The sequence below is a fragment of the Triticum urartu genome, chromosome 3, assembly GCF_003073215.2.
Source record: "Triticum urartu cultivar G1812 chromosome 3, Tu2.1, whole genome shotgun sequence".
Classification (NCBI taxonomy): domain Eukaryota; kingdom Viridiplantae; phylum Streptophyta; class Magnoliopsida; order Poales; family Poaceae; genus Triticum; species Triticum urartu.
This window is the reverse complement of record NC_053024.1, coordinates 637,052,139-637,064,214: the sequence shown is the minus strand read 5'-3', so window position 1 is coordinate 637,064,214 and position 12,076 is coordinate 637,052,139. Positions and strand designations below refer to the sequence as shown.

The 12,076-nt window shown below is 49.8% G+C and overlaps 1 protein-coding gene and 2 non-coding genes across 4 annotated transcripts; 2 read left to right on the top strand and 1 right to left on the bottom strand.

Moving 5' to 3' along the window:
- The first annotated feature begins 1,257 nt into the window (after positions 1–1,257).
- Positions 1,258–1,331, top strand: TRNAI-AAU. The gene has a single exon. It is a non-coding gene; the product is annotated as a tRNA-Ile (tRNA).
- A 98-nt stretch (positions 1,332–1,429) lies between these two features.
- TRNAI-AAU lies at positions 1,430–1,503 on the top strand. The gene has a single exon. It is a non-coding gene; the product is annotated as a tRNA-Ile (tRNA).
- A 4,722-nt stretch (positions 1,504–6,225) lies between these two features.
- Positions 6,226–10,564, bottom strand: LOC125545552 (rhodanese-like domain-containing protein 4A, chloroplastic). 2 transcript variants are annotated; one of them, XM_048709546.1, is made up of 6 exons: positions 9,815–10,562; positions 8,534–8,636; positions 8,215–8,466; positions 7,636–7,809; positions 7,006–7,200; positions 6,226–6,538 (listed from the first exon to the last, which is right to left on the bottom strand). In XM_048709546.1, the coding sequence occupies exons 1-6, from the start codon at positions 10,462–10,464 to the stop codon at positions 6,485–6,487; spliced, it is 1,428 nt and encodes a 475-aa protein (XP_048565503.1). In that variant the 5' UTR covers positions 10,465–10,562; the 3' UTR covers positions 6,226–6,484. The 2 variants fall into 2 exon arrangements, with proteins under 2 accessions (XP_048565503.1, XP_048565504.1); XM_048709547.1 differs by lacking the exon at positions 7,006–7,200 and having other exon boundaries at positions 9,815–10,564.
- Positions 10,565–12,076: the final 1,512 nt, after the last annotated feature.

The following is a 12,076-nucleotide window of genomic DNA, read 5'->3' as shown; positions in this document are numbered from 1 at the left end:
CCATTTTCCTTCTTGTTTATCAATCACCAATCAAGACAAACCGGATGCCGAATTAAAGACCTTAAACGGAAAGACACAGGAGGTGGCGAAAAACGAAAAAAGAGAAAGAGCTTACAAACTTCTCTGAACCCGGTAGCCAGCGGAGCCCTTATTCATGGAGCGCAGGAAGTATGCCTTTTGAGCTTTTTCTCCACCCACCTCTGAGCATCCTGTTGGAGTGGTCCTAGGAAAGACTACGTACGAGAAATCAAAACTTCGGAAAGAAAGCCTACTGGTTGGTCTGGTTGTCCCCCGGCGGTGCCCGGGCGGGCCTCGGTTCAATGGCAAGGAGCAAGAAAAGGGCAGCTAGCTCGAAATCCGATAAATCGAATACCTCCTGGCTTCAGTTATGAGAGAGAACTCCAAGGCATGATGAGTGGAGCATACTAGGAATGCCGAATGCTCGCTCAGTGAGGGAGCTCTGTTGGAGAAGAGTGGGACTAGAAAGAGGGAATACCCATGTCAGGCCATGTAGGGACCTAGTAGTGTATTTCGAAGCCTTCTAGGCAAAGCTGCTTTGGCGTGCACTGAAAGGGCGTCTTCCTTTCCTATATTATACCAGAGGTGAGTGCATAATCTGGTGTAGAACGGATATGTCTGGTGTTTCTTCCATCAATCATCCGGATTTACGTCGTATATCAACAGATTATGGTTTCGAGGGTCATCCATTACGAAAAGACTTTCCTCTGAGTAGATATGTGGAAGTACGCTATGATGATCCAGAGAAACGTGTGGTTTGTGAACCCATTGAGATGACCCAAGAATTTCGCTATTTCGATTTTGCTAGTTCTTGGGTCGCTCTTAACTCAAAAGTACTAACTAAATAGGGGCAGGGAGAAATAAAGAAGTGTGGGGGAGAAGCAGCTGAGCTCATTCCCTTCCATTCATGCTTCTCCGGCATAAATGTAAGGAGGATGTATAGCTGATATAGGATTTTGTGGAACTGGATTTGATTCTGCAAGCGGTTCAGTACGAACAAAGAAATTTCGAATAAAAGGATCGGAACTCGCTGATAGGAAAGGAGAGAAAAACAAAGCAATGCCAAGAGTATACTGGTTGTTTTCTCCTCTTTGCCACTACATTTTTTTGCGGGGACTTTGCCAGTACATTTTGGGCAGCGTTGTTACTGTGCCTTTTTGGTAGAAAATTACGAAAGCTACTACCTACGGATTTCGATTTAATTAATTATTAAATATCCTTTTATTATGATATTAAATTGGCCTATTAGCTCAGCTGGTTAGAGCGTGGTCCTAATAAGGCCAAAGTCGCAGGTTCGAGACCTGCATGGGCCATCTATTTTTTAGATTTCGGTATGTTTTTAAATTTGAAAAAAAAGAAATAGTAACATATTGAAATAAAATGGTTAGTTCAAAAATATATATAGAAAGGTGGCCCATTAGCTCAGTTGGTTAGAGCGTGGTGCTAATAACGCCAAGGTCGCAGGTTTGAGACCTGCATGGGCCATATTAATCTTTTTTTTGCAACCAAACCTCAAATGATATATTCTCAAGAAAAGCAAAATATGACGTCTATCTTCAAACAAGTTTACTCCTTCTGTTTACCTATTTGCTTTTCGAGACCATTTTTATTTACCACCCTAAAAAAAAGACCACTTTTCATATTAATCTTTTTTTGCAACCAAACCACAAATGATATATTCTCAAGAAAAGCAAAATATGACGTCTATCTTCAAATAAGTTTACTCCTTCTGTTTACCTATTTGCTTTTCGAGACCACTTTTATTTACCACCCTAAAAAAGACCACTTTTATTTACCAACATGTTGCATGGTCAAAATCACTTTCCCCGTAACAAGAAAAATCTTACTAATACGATCAAACTTCCCCTCAAAATCATTTTTCAGACCACTTATTTTCACTTTTACTTACCAACATGTTGCATGGTCAAAATCATTTTTCCCGTGCATAACAAGAAAATCCTACTAACACGAGCAAACTTGTCAACAAAAACAAGTACACCGAGGTGTCTGAGGACAATCTTCTACCCACGCAGTTGCCTCTCCACTGCAAAGCCATCCAGTTGTTGTTCACCATACACGAAAATTTAGTAAGCAGTCATAAAAAGAAACCGTTGAAGTTGATGCTAAAAGATCCACATATTTAAGATTCTAACCTCCACATGAGCTCACATGCCTACAATGTATGTCGCACCAACATGGATGAGGTTGGATGACCAAACTGCAAAGGGAAACCGCTGTTGCCGCGACGCAGACAAATCATGCAATCCCTAACCCCACAAGCCAGAATGGGCGGGAGGAATCTACGCCATCGAGCCGTCGATGCCGCTGCAGCTGAAACCTTTGAGATGGAGAAGCTCAAGGAAAAATTATCCGCCAGATCCACCAACAAAGCGCCACCGCACAACCCTACTAAAAGCCCCAACGCGGGGTTAACTAGAGCCCCATCCAGTAGTCCGGACCTCTCCGCACAATACAATGACCGGCTATAGTTTTCAGGAACAAGGCAATACTATGCTCCTGGACTACCTCCCAAGCTCTGCGCCGACGCTGAAGCAAATGTCGTCGCAACGGCGAAGCCCGAGGACACATGTCCATCACCAGGATGCCGCCGCCGTCATGCCATCCTTGGTTTAGCAGACTAGTTCTCAAATTCATCCCCAACTGTAGGACCGATGGCCTCGTCAGAGAAGGATCCGAAAAATCTTTATTCAGTGTCGTCATCGTCGTCGCCGAAGCCAAGACGATGAACAGGCTAAAAACCTAGACCGCGAGGGAGTAAAAATGATCCACACGCGTGGATCCGGCGACCCCCCCCCCTCACCACCGACGACCAAGGTCGCCGGCGGAGGGGAGCCCCCGGAGGACGACGCTGAAAGATTGGCCTCTCTTGGTGGCGGCTAGCGTTCCAGCCGCCAGGATGAGAGGATTGCTTGAGTTTAAGTTATCCATCGACGTTGTTGCTACCGAAAGATCCATAGACTCGAGATTCTAACCTCCACACGAGCTCACATGCCTACCGTTGACACCGTATGTCGTGCCAACAAGATGGAGAGGAGGCTGAATGACCAAACTGCAAAGGGAAGCTGCCGCTACCGCCACGCAGACAAAGTCCATGCAATCCCTAATCCCATAAGCCAGAAAGTGCAGCAGGAATATACGCCAACGAGCCACCGATGCCGCCACAGCCGAAATCTTTGAGATGGAGAAGCTCAAGGAAAAATTACCTGCCAGATCCACCAATGAAGCATCGCCGCACATCCCTCCTAAAATTCCCAAAGTGGGGTTAACTAGAGCTCCATCTGGTAGTCCGGGCCTCCCCTCACTCCAACACCAGCGCAACCAGCAGAGGGGGAGGGGGCGGCGACCTACAAGCGGTGGAGGGGTCTCTAGGGTTTGGAGATGAGAGAGAGGTAGGTACCTAAGAGTATCTCCAACAGTCGTGCTATATAAGCGTCGCGCCGCAAAATTGTGTTTTTTAGCGCACACGCAATCGCTATCTGAGCTCCAGCGGACGCGCAATAAGCGCATGCGTGATAAAGAGTTCAACATGTTGCCCGAATCGCCCGCGCGCCGTACTCTCTCCGCCGCGCCACTTTCGCCTCGTCCGCGCCGCCGTCGGCACCCCCCTCACCCCTTCCTACACCTGCGACCCCTCCGCCACCGCCGCCGTTGCAAAACCTAGCACGGGGAGCTTTGGCTTCGCCTCCGCCGGTGCTCCTCCAAGCACCGGTATCGCGTGCAGCCTTCGAAGCTACCATGGGAGGCATGAGTTTTGCGTCTCTTATGGGAGGCATGTGAGCACCTCCGGGTGGCATGGGTGGGATGTCTTTCGGTGTGCCTCACACACCTTCGCATGATGCCGTTGAAGATCTTGCCAACACCTTCCAAGCTTCACATGATGATGCGGCGTGCGACAATGAAGAGGAGGAAGAATCGTCTTCGGATGAGGATGATGAATCGGAGGAAGAGGAGGATGAAGACGAGGATGAGGCTTGATTGTTAATGGGTCATTTGTTGTTGTGAACTTTTGTGTCAAGAACTTGGTTCGGATTTATGTCATGAACTTGTTTGGGTGATTTAAGTTATGACATGTCTTTGTTTTGATGTTTGAAATATCATCTCGTTTCCAAAATGCAACATATGGCAAGCGCCGGCTGCTCGCGCATGCTGCTTTTTAGCACGCCTGCTGGAGCTACTCGTGCGCGCTAAACTTTTGAGCAGCCGCTAGAGCAAGTGCCGTGTAAAAACAGGCGATCGGCGCGCTGCGAACGTTTTTGCGTTGGGCAGCTGTTGGAGATGCTCTAATGCTGCACACAAACTTCAAATTAACCTCATAGTTCAACAGTTCACCACAACCTAACTGATCTACTCAAATACTCACAGAAGTGAATATGACAAAGTTCACAGAATTAGCATTGGACGCTCACGTCATGAGTTATTCATCCCAAACTCCGAATTGCATGTTGTTCTTTACCAAAAATGGCTTTCGCCTCGCTTTATAAATAAAGCAATGATCAACCAGAGCCCAAGAACAAACGCACCCCACCATAACACACACATTCAAGGCGGGATACATAAGCGCTGAGCGCAGCAACACCACCCCTAGCACTACAGAGCAATCGGGGTCCTCCACCGGGAACACACCACCACGAAGAGATGAAAGCGCATATGACGAACTGTGCACTCCAAGGCGGCGCCTTCAAGAAGGTTACGACACCAACGCGCCGCCACCGCCCGACCTGACGATCAGAGTTTCCCCTGGAGCAACACACTGGCCGATGAGAGCCGCGACGACGCCTTCAAGAAGGGAACGAGCTACGCCGCATCCGGTCCGTGCGAGGATAGAGCAGGTTTTCACCCCGGCCAACCTTCATCGCCACCGAACGCCACACCCACGGCAACCACCCACCCACATGGCCATGGCCACCGGACAACACCGATACACGGGCTCTGCCCAAGAGCACTGCGGAGCCACCACCAGGGCCGCCGCCCCGGCCTTCCAGACCTGGATACCACCTCACCTGAGGTCCGCCGCTACTCCAACCGAAGAAACGAGCGGAAAGGACCCACCTTTCGCACTCCTGGGTGGCCCCCAGCAACGAGACCCAGAAGGCCAGCCAAAACTAACCTCCATCGACCCGTCCAATGACACCGGGCGCGAGACTAGGTCGGTCCTGCTGCCGGGCGCGAGACGGGGTCGGTCCTGCTGCCGGGCGCGAGACAAGGTCGGTCCTGCTGCCGGACGCGAGACGAGCAGTCCTGCTGCCGGGTGATGGATCACAACTGGGGGAGGACTTGCCCTTGGACGAAGGCAACGCCAGACGATAAGGGAGAGGTATAGCAGGTTGAAACGAATTGCCTACAAACACGCCGACGCTGAGAAACCAGCTGCCGCCGCAGCTGGCCCGCCAAACTGCCGTGATGCCACCGCGGCACCGTGAAACGCCGCCGCAGCCCACGGCCGGTGCCGCAGCCACGCCGGGCCGATGCCCCAACCCGCGCCGCCCGCCGGAAACAAAGCGTCAGATCCGGCTGGCACGCTCCACCACCACTGCCACCAAGTCGCCGGCGTCGAGCGCCCACCAAAGGCATGGGCGGATCCCGGCCAGCCCCGCGGCGGCCGGCAACCCACCCCGCCTCGCGAGCACCGCAGCCGAGCGAGAGGAGCCACGCCGCCCATGGCCCGCGCCGTCAAAGATGACGCCCGTGAGATCTGGCCGAAGACCAGCCGCGCCGCCGCCACCTTTGCGCGCACCACCCGTCCCAGCGCCGCCTGATGCACCGCGTCGCCCACCACGGCGGGAGCGCGCCGCCGCGCCCGTCGCCCGCACCGCGCCTAAGCCGGAGGGAGCCGCCCTGCGCCGGCCCCGTCCTGCGAGAGATCGAGGTCGCCCCGCCACCGCCGGCTGCAGGCGGGCTTTGCCAGCCGAGCCTAGGGCGACGGCGAGGGAGGAGGGGGAGGAAGGCTGGGGGACCCGGCGGCGGTGGGCTAGGGTTTCCTCCCAGCCGCCGCGCAGGGGGCGACACGGGAGGAGGAGGAGGGGGAGAGTCGGAAAGTTCTGATTTCAGTTTCTCCCTGTTGTTCTTTTCCTGTTGCAAACGCGCAGGTCCAAAATAGTTTTGATTTTCAGCACAGAAGACACAGGTAGCAGGCTGAGATCCATGCGGCACTACCCAAATCCTCAAGCTCAGGAGTCACCATGCCAGTACAATGTTAATATGAAATGCTTGCAGTTTCGTAGTGCAACTGTCACTTCAATGTACAACAAGAACAGCAATCTGGGAAGAAGTTCCAAATTTACATCCAATAGTTCATGGTAGCAGCAACGGTCTTCCGCATCGCGACCCCAATCAATCGCCTCTATATCCATGGATTTAAGTATAATAACAAAATGGTTATTCGGCAAAAGGCTTACTCTGACTTCGTTAAGTCTTCGGCGTCCTATTGCCCTATACATTGCTTCTTCTACCTCCCTGGCTTGGATGGCGTCGGAGATGATGGCGGCTTCATGTCAGGGTACTGCATGATAAATCAATGTGTGCAAATGGATTAGTACATTCCACAAATAAATAATTATGGATTAGTACATGATCATATAGAACTGAAACAGAAGCCTATATGCATTGGATATTGAACAATTTAGGTAGGAAAACATTTGAGCTTGAGCAATGACCGTCCGTAACTCTTTATTCTCCTGCTAGTACAAGAACATAGCGCCTGCCATAGTTTTCAAGAACCAAGGCCTTCTTTACAAGGCAATATTATATCCAGAAACAGAACTGTAGTGTATCAGCAGTAAATATAAAGAGAATCCTGTGATGGAATTAACTGTAAGTATGACGCCATGCAGCGGCCAGTCAGCATGTTGTTACTACTATTTTGTGAACAATATTTTAACTACTGTTAACTAGATCGAATTTTGATGAAAATCGAATATAGATCCTTCTGAATTACTGTATGAAGGTAGGAAGGCAATATGGTCATACATTTGCATATGGTGATAATGGTCTCCTTGGATGCTTCGTGGCTAAAGTACTTCCATTCAGTTCTTCACGACCATTCTTGGTTGCATGGCTTGTATCGTCTAAAGAGCTGCCAGGAGACATTAGTAGTTCATTATTCTCATCTGGCCTGCCTGGCTTGGATGGCGTTGGAGATGAGGGCGGTTTCAAGTCAGGGTACTGCATAATACATTCAGTATGTGTAAATAGATTACTACAGTACATGATCATAAAGAACTGACACAGAAACCTAAAATGCATTGGACATTGAACAACTTAGGTATGAAAACATTTGATCAGGGCAGTCTGTAAACTGTTTATTCTCCTGCTAGTACAGAGCATAGCGCCTGCCATAGTTTTCGGGAATTAACTATCTAACTGAGACATGGATAAGGCTTTACAAGGCTATACTATGTCCAGGAACAGAACTCTTGTATATCAGCAGTAAATACAACGAGAATTCTGTAATGACAGCGTGCAGTCCAGTCGGTCTGCATGTTGTTACTATTTTCAAGAGAAAAAGTCAACTGCTGTTAACTAGATAGAAGTTCGAGAGAATCAAATCTAGAGCCTGCTGAATTACTGTATGGAGGTAGCAAGGCAATGGGGTCATACATTTGCATATGGTGATAATGGTCTCCTTCCTGATTGCTTCGTGGCTAGACTATCCTTAGTTGCATCGCTTGTTTTGATTAAAGAGCTGCCAGTAGAAGTTGGTAGTTCCCCATTCCCCTCTGCCCCCCCTGGCTTGGATGGCGTCGGAGATGATGGCGGTTTCAAGTCAGGGTACTGCATAATACATTCAAGGTGTGTAAGTAGATTACGGCATGATCGTAAAGAACTCAAACAGAAACCTAAAATGCATTGAACATTGAACAACGTAGGCATGAAAACATTTGAGCAGGGCAGTTTTAACTGTTTATAAACCTGCTAGTACAGAGCATAGCGCCTGCCATTGTTTTCGGGAATTAACTGTCTAACCGAGACACGCGTAAGGCTTTACAAGGCTATACTATGTCCAGAAACAGAACTCTAGTATATCAGCAGTAAATACAGGGAGAATTCAGTTAACTGGAAGTATGACAGCGTGCAGTGAGGCCAGCCTGTATGCTGTTAACTAGATAGAAGTTTGACGAAATCAAATCTAGAGCCTGCTGATTACTGTATGGAGGTAGGAAGGCAATGGGGTCATACCTTTGCATAAGGTGATAATGGTCTCCTTGGATGCTTCGCGGCTAAAGTATTTCCATTCAGTTCTTCATGACCATCCTTGGTTCCATTGCTTGTATTGACTAAAGTGCTGCTAGGAGAAGTTAATAGTTCTCCATTCCCCTCTGGCTGATCATCTGTTCCTTCAGTGCTCGCATCAGTGTGCGTTAAAGTTTTGCTCTTCTTTTCCCTTGGAAAAACATGAACAGATGGCGGAAGATAGTTTTCTTGAATTGCCTATGAAAATAGCAAAGATCAGTGCGGAAACAACGAGGCATGTACTTTTTGAACTGTCATAACTAACCTGCCAACCATCTGGGCCTCTCAGTCCCCCTTTGATTGCATATGCCTCTTTGAAACCATTGTTGAACAGGAGCTCAGCCACTTTCATTGAATTACCATCAAAGCTACCTTACACAACATAAACTTAAGTTGGTAACAGATTGCGCATGATAAAGTTCATAGAGTTATATAAGAATTGAAGCATAGTTGCTTTGGCATGATGAAAAGTATACAGCAACATCAGTACATTCAGCACCTATCCAAAACTGCCACTATCTGAATTCTGAATCTAAAGTAACAAGCTTCAGAGGGCAAAATTGACATGCCATCCATCTTTACCAGTCTCGAAGATGCACTAGAACATGACAATAAATTTTATATTTATTTATCTACTTATTAAGTTAGACAATTAAATATAATAGGGACTAATTTTCCGATAAAGGATGATTTTATTATCTCAAAATGTAGCATCAAGTGGATACAAAGCATTATGAGTAACACCCGGCCTCTGCATAACTAAGATGCACACAGCCAAAACCAAAAGTCTGACAAACAAATCATGAAATACAAACCGACAAATCGGCAACAGTAGAGTCCTATAGACCGACACTACGCCTATGTCGAAGAAGGTGGTGGACCAATCCGTAGGTTATGATGCCATAATAGGGACTAATTGGATGGAAAAGAAGCTTATCCCTGTATTTCATTGTGGCAGAACGAGTAAAGTAATTGACTAATTGTTTCAGACTATTTTGAACTGTCAATGTGGCAGTTTTATCTGTGCTAGTCGCAAATAAACCAAAATTATTCAGATTATGCTCCACACTTACAAAAGACAATGTTCTTGAAACACGACTATGCTCTTCCTCGGTTCCTGAGCTCGAGTCGGCAGTAGTTCTCAGTTGTAACTAAGACGATACTAAATCAGTCTGTCTCAACTTTTTTTGAACACAGCGCAACAAAACTGATCTTAACTTGATATCGACTCGATCGATAGAAACAATCAGCCCGATCCAGACATTCTGGAAGGGTCTATTTTGATTCCACAATTTTCGTATGAAATACTGTAGTTGAATTTCGTTGTTTAACTACAACTGCATTGCACTACTAAATCAAAGTTGTGTACACGACTACTCTGCTGCATAAAAAGACATCTAGCACTAGAGAGCACATTAATCGACATTCCATCACGAATGATTCATGCCAATCCTATTCGATCAATACACACAACTACTAAAGCATTTCAGTAACGCAGGCACACCACCGACAGCAGGCGTCAATCGAGGTTCCATGGATCACTCACTTGTCAAGCACGCAGACGACGGTGTTGGCCGGGTCCGGGAACCTGGCGAGCACCTCCCCGAGGAACCCCTTCTCGTCCTCCTCGTCGAACTCCACCTGCACGGCGCTCTTCTCGACGAGCCTGAGGTTGGGCGGCGCCATGAACCGCACGCTGTTGCCCCGCCTGACGTCCAGCAGCTGCGCCTCCGGCGCGTCGCGGAGCTTGCGGAAGGCGTCGAGGGCGCCCACGGCCTTGTACTTCTTGAAGTAGTCCTGCGCCAGCGGGAGCACCACCAGCCAGACGAACACCACCCCGGCCACGAAGAAGGGGTTCCGGTTGTTGAAGTCGTCCACGGCCAGCACGATGGACTCGAGGCTCACCTTGCTCCCGCCGCCGCCGTCGGCCTCGGCCGCGAGGGAGTGGAGCGGCCAGGACGCGGCGGCCGCGGGGAGGAGGAGCAGGAGCTCGCCCCGCCAGGGCGGCGCCGCCGCATTCCGCGCCAAGATTCGCGCGGCGGGGGAGGGAGTTACGGAGGAGGAGGTGGTCCTGGCCGCATTGGGCGGCGAGAGTTGGCTCCTGCGAGGGTTCCGCGGGGGTCTGAGGAGGGTTGGGAGGTGGGAGGTGGAGACTTGGAGGAGGGAGCAGTGGTGCTGGAGGCGGAGGAGCGCCATGCGGGCGAGAGCTTGAGCTCCGTGCAAGGATAGAAGGAGGTGGAGCTCTCCACGCCCCGGGATTCTCTATCCGATCACTCCACCTTTTCCTCTTCCGAAAATGGATTATTACAAAATAGTAGTGCAAGGAAGCAAAAAAGAGGAGAGGAGATTGCCGAATTTGGCCCATACGCCTGTTCCATACGGGCTGAAGAGCGCGATAGAATTAAGCCCAGGTCTACTTTTTTTTTGACAGAGAGATCCTCGTCTTCAACTTTGGGCGCGGCGACTGGCATTCCTATTTGACGCTTCATGCGCCCGTTTTAGTTGTTTTTATAAACTCCCGTAAAAAAAGTTGTTTTTATGAATGGGCGCACACCCTCCGAGCTAGGTCGGCCAATTAACTTTTTTTTCTATTTTAAACCAAAAAAAGGTGTGTGCGAAGGTTTCAATCTCGCAATCTCTACGTACCTAACCACTAGGATTTGTCTCAAAAACAAAAAAAGCCTAGTAAGGACAGACTGAACGGGTGGGTCCACCATGTCAGCTAACTCTCGGGCGACAGGAGGGCGATCGATAGGCGATCACGGGCTGCTGCTAGGGTTAGGGTTTGCTGATCGGAGGTGCTGCAGATACGATCGTGCGACGGGTGGCGACGGCGTCCTCGGCGTGCGGATCGAGTAGGGGTAGGATCTCATCTCGGGGAGGAGTCATGGCATGTCAGGATAAGCGTGGTGGAGAGGACACTTCGGGGAGGAACCACGGAGCAACACCGGCGAAAGGAGGAGCCACATCTACAGGCACCCCGGTCAGATCGCGGGGACAGGAGGATTCGCCGGTGGTTAGCAGAACCCCCGATGCCACTGCGTCGTTGTCTGCCCGGCTTGGAGGGATGGTGTTGACGGAGAAAGAGGCACAGGGGTTTGTCTTTGCAGATCCAGGGAAAGGGATTCCAGCTGCGAGGAGATGGACGCTGATTGGGAAAGTATGCTCGCCGAGGCCACTGAACAGGACGGCGTTGGAGAGATCCATGCACAGGGCGTGGGGGCTACATCATGAAGCGCAGTTCCGGGATCTGGGAGATAACTTGTTCTTGGTACACTTCAATGGGGAGGGTGTTGGGGAACGTAGTAATTTCAAAAAAAATCCTACGCACACGCAAGATCATGTGATGCATAGCAACGAGAGGAGAGAGTGTTGTCTACGTACCCACGCAGACCGACTGCGGAAGCGTTGACACAACGTAGAGGAAGTAGTCGTACGTCTTCACGATCCAACCGATCAAGCACCGAAACTACGACACCTCCGAGTTCGAGCACACATTCAGCTCGATGACGATCCCCGGACTCCGATCCAGCAAAGTGTCGGGGAAGAGTTCCGTCAGCACAACGGCGTGGTGACGATCTTGATGTACTACAGCAGCAGGGCTTCGCATAAACTCCGCTACAGTATTATCGAGGACTATGGTGGCCGGGGGCACCGCACACGGCTAAGGAATAGATCACGTGGATCAACTTGTGTGTTCTAGGGTGCCTCTGCCTCAGTATATAAAGGACTAGAGGGGGGAGGCTGGCCGGCCAAGGTGTGGCGCGCCAGGAGAGTCCTACTCCCTCTGGGAGTAGGATTCCCCCCC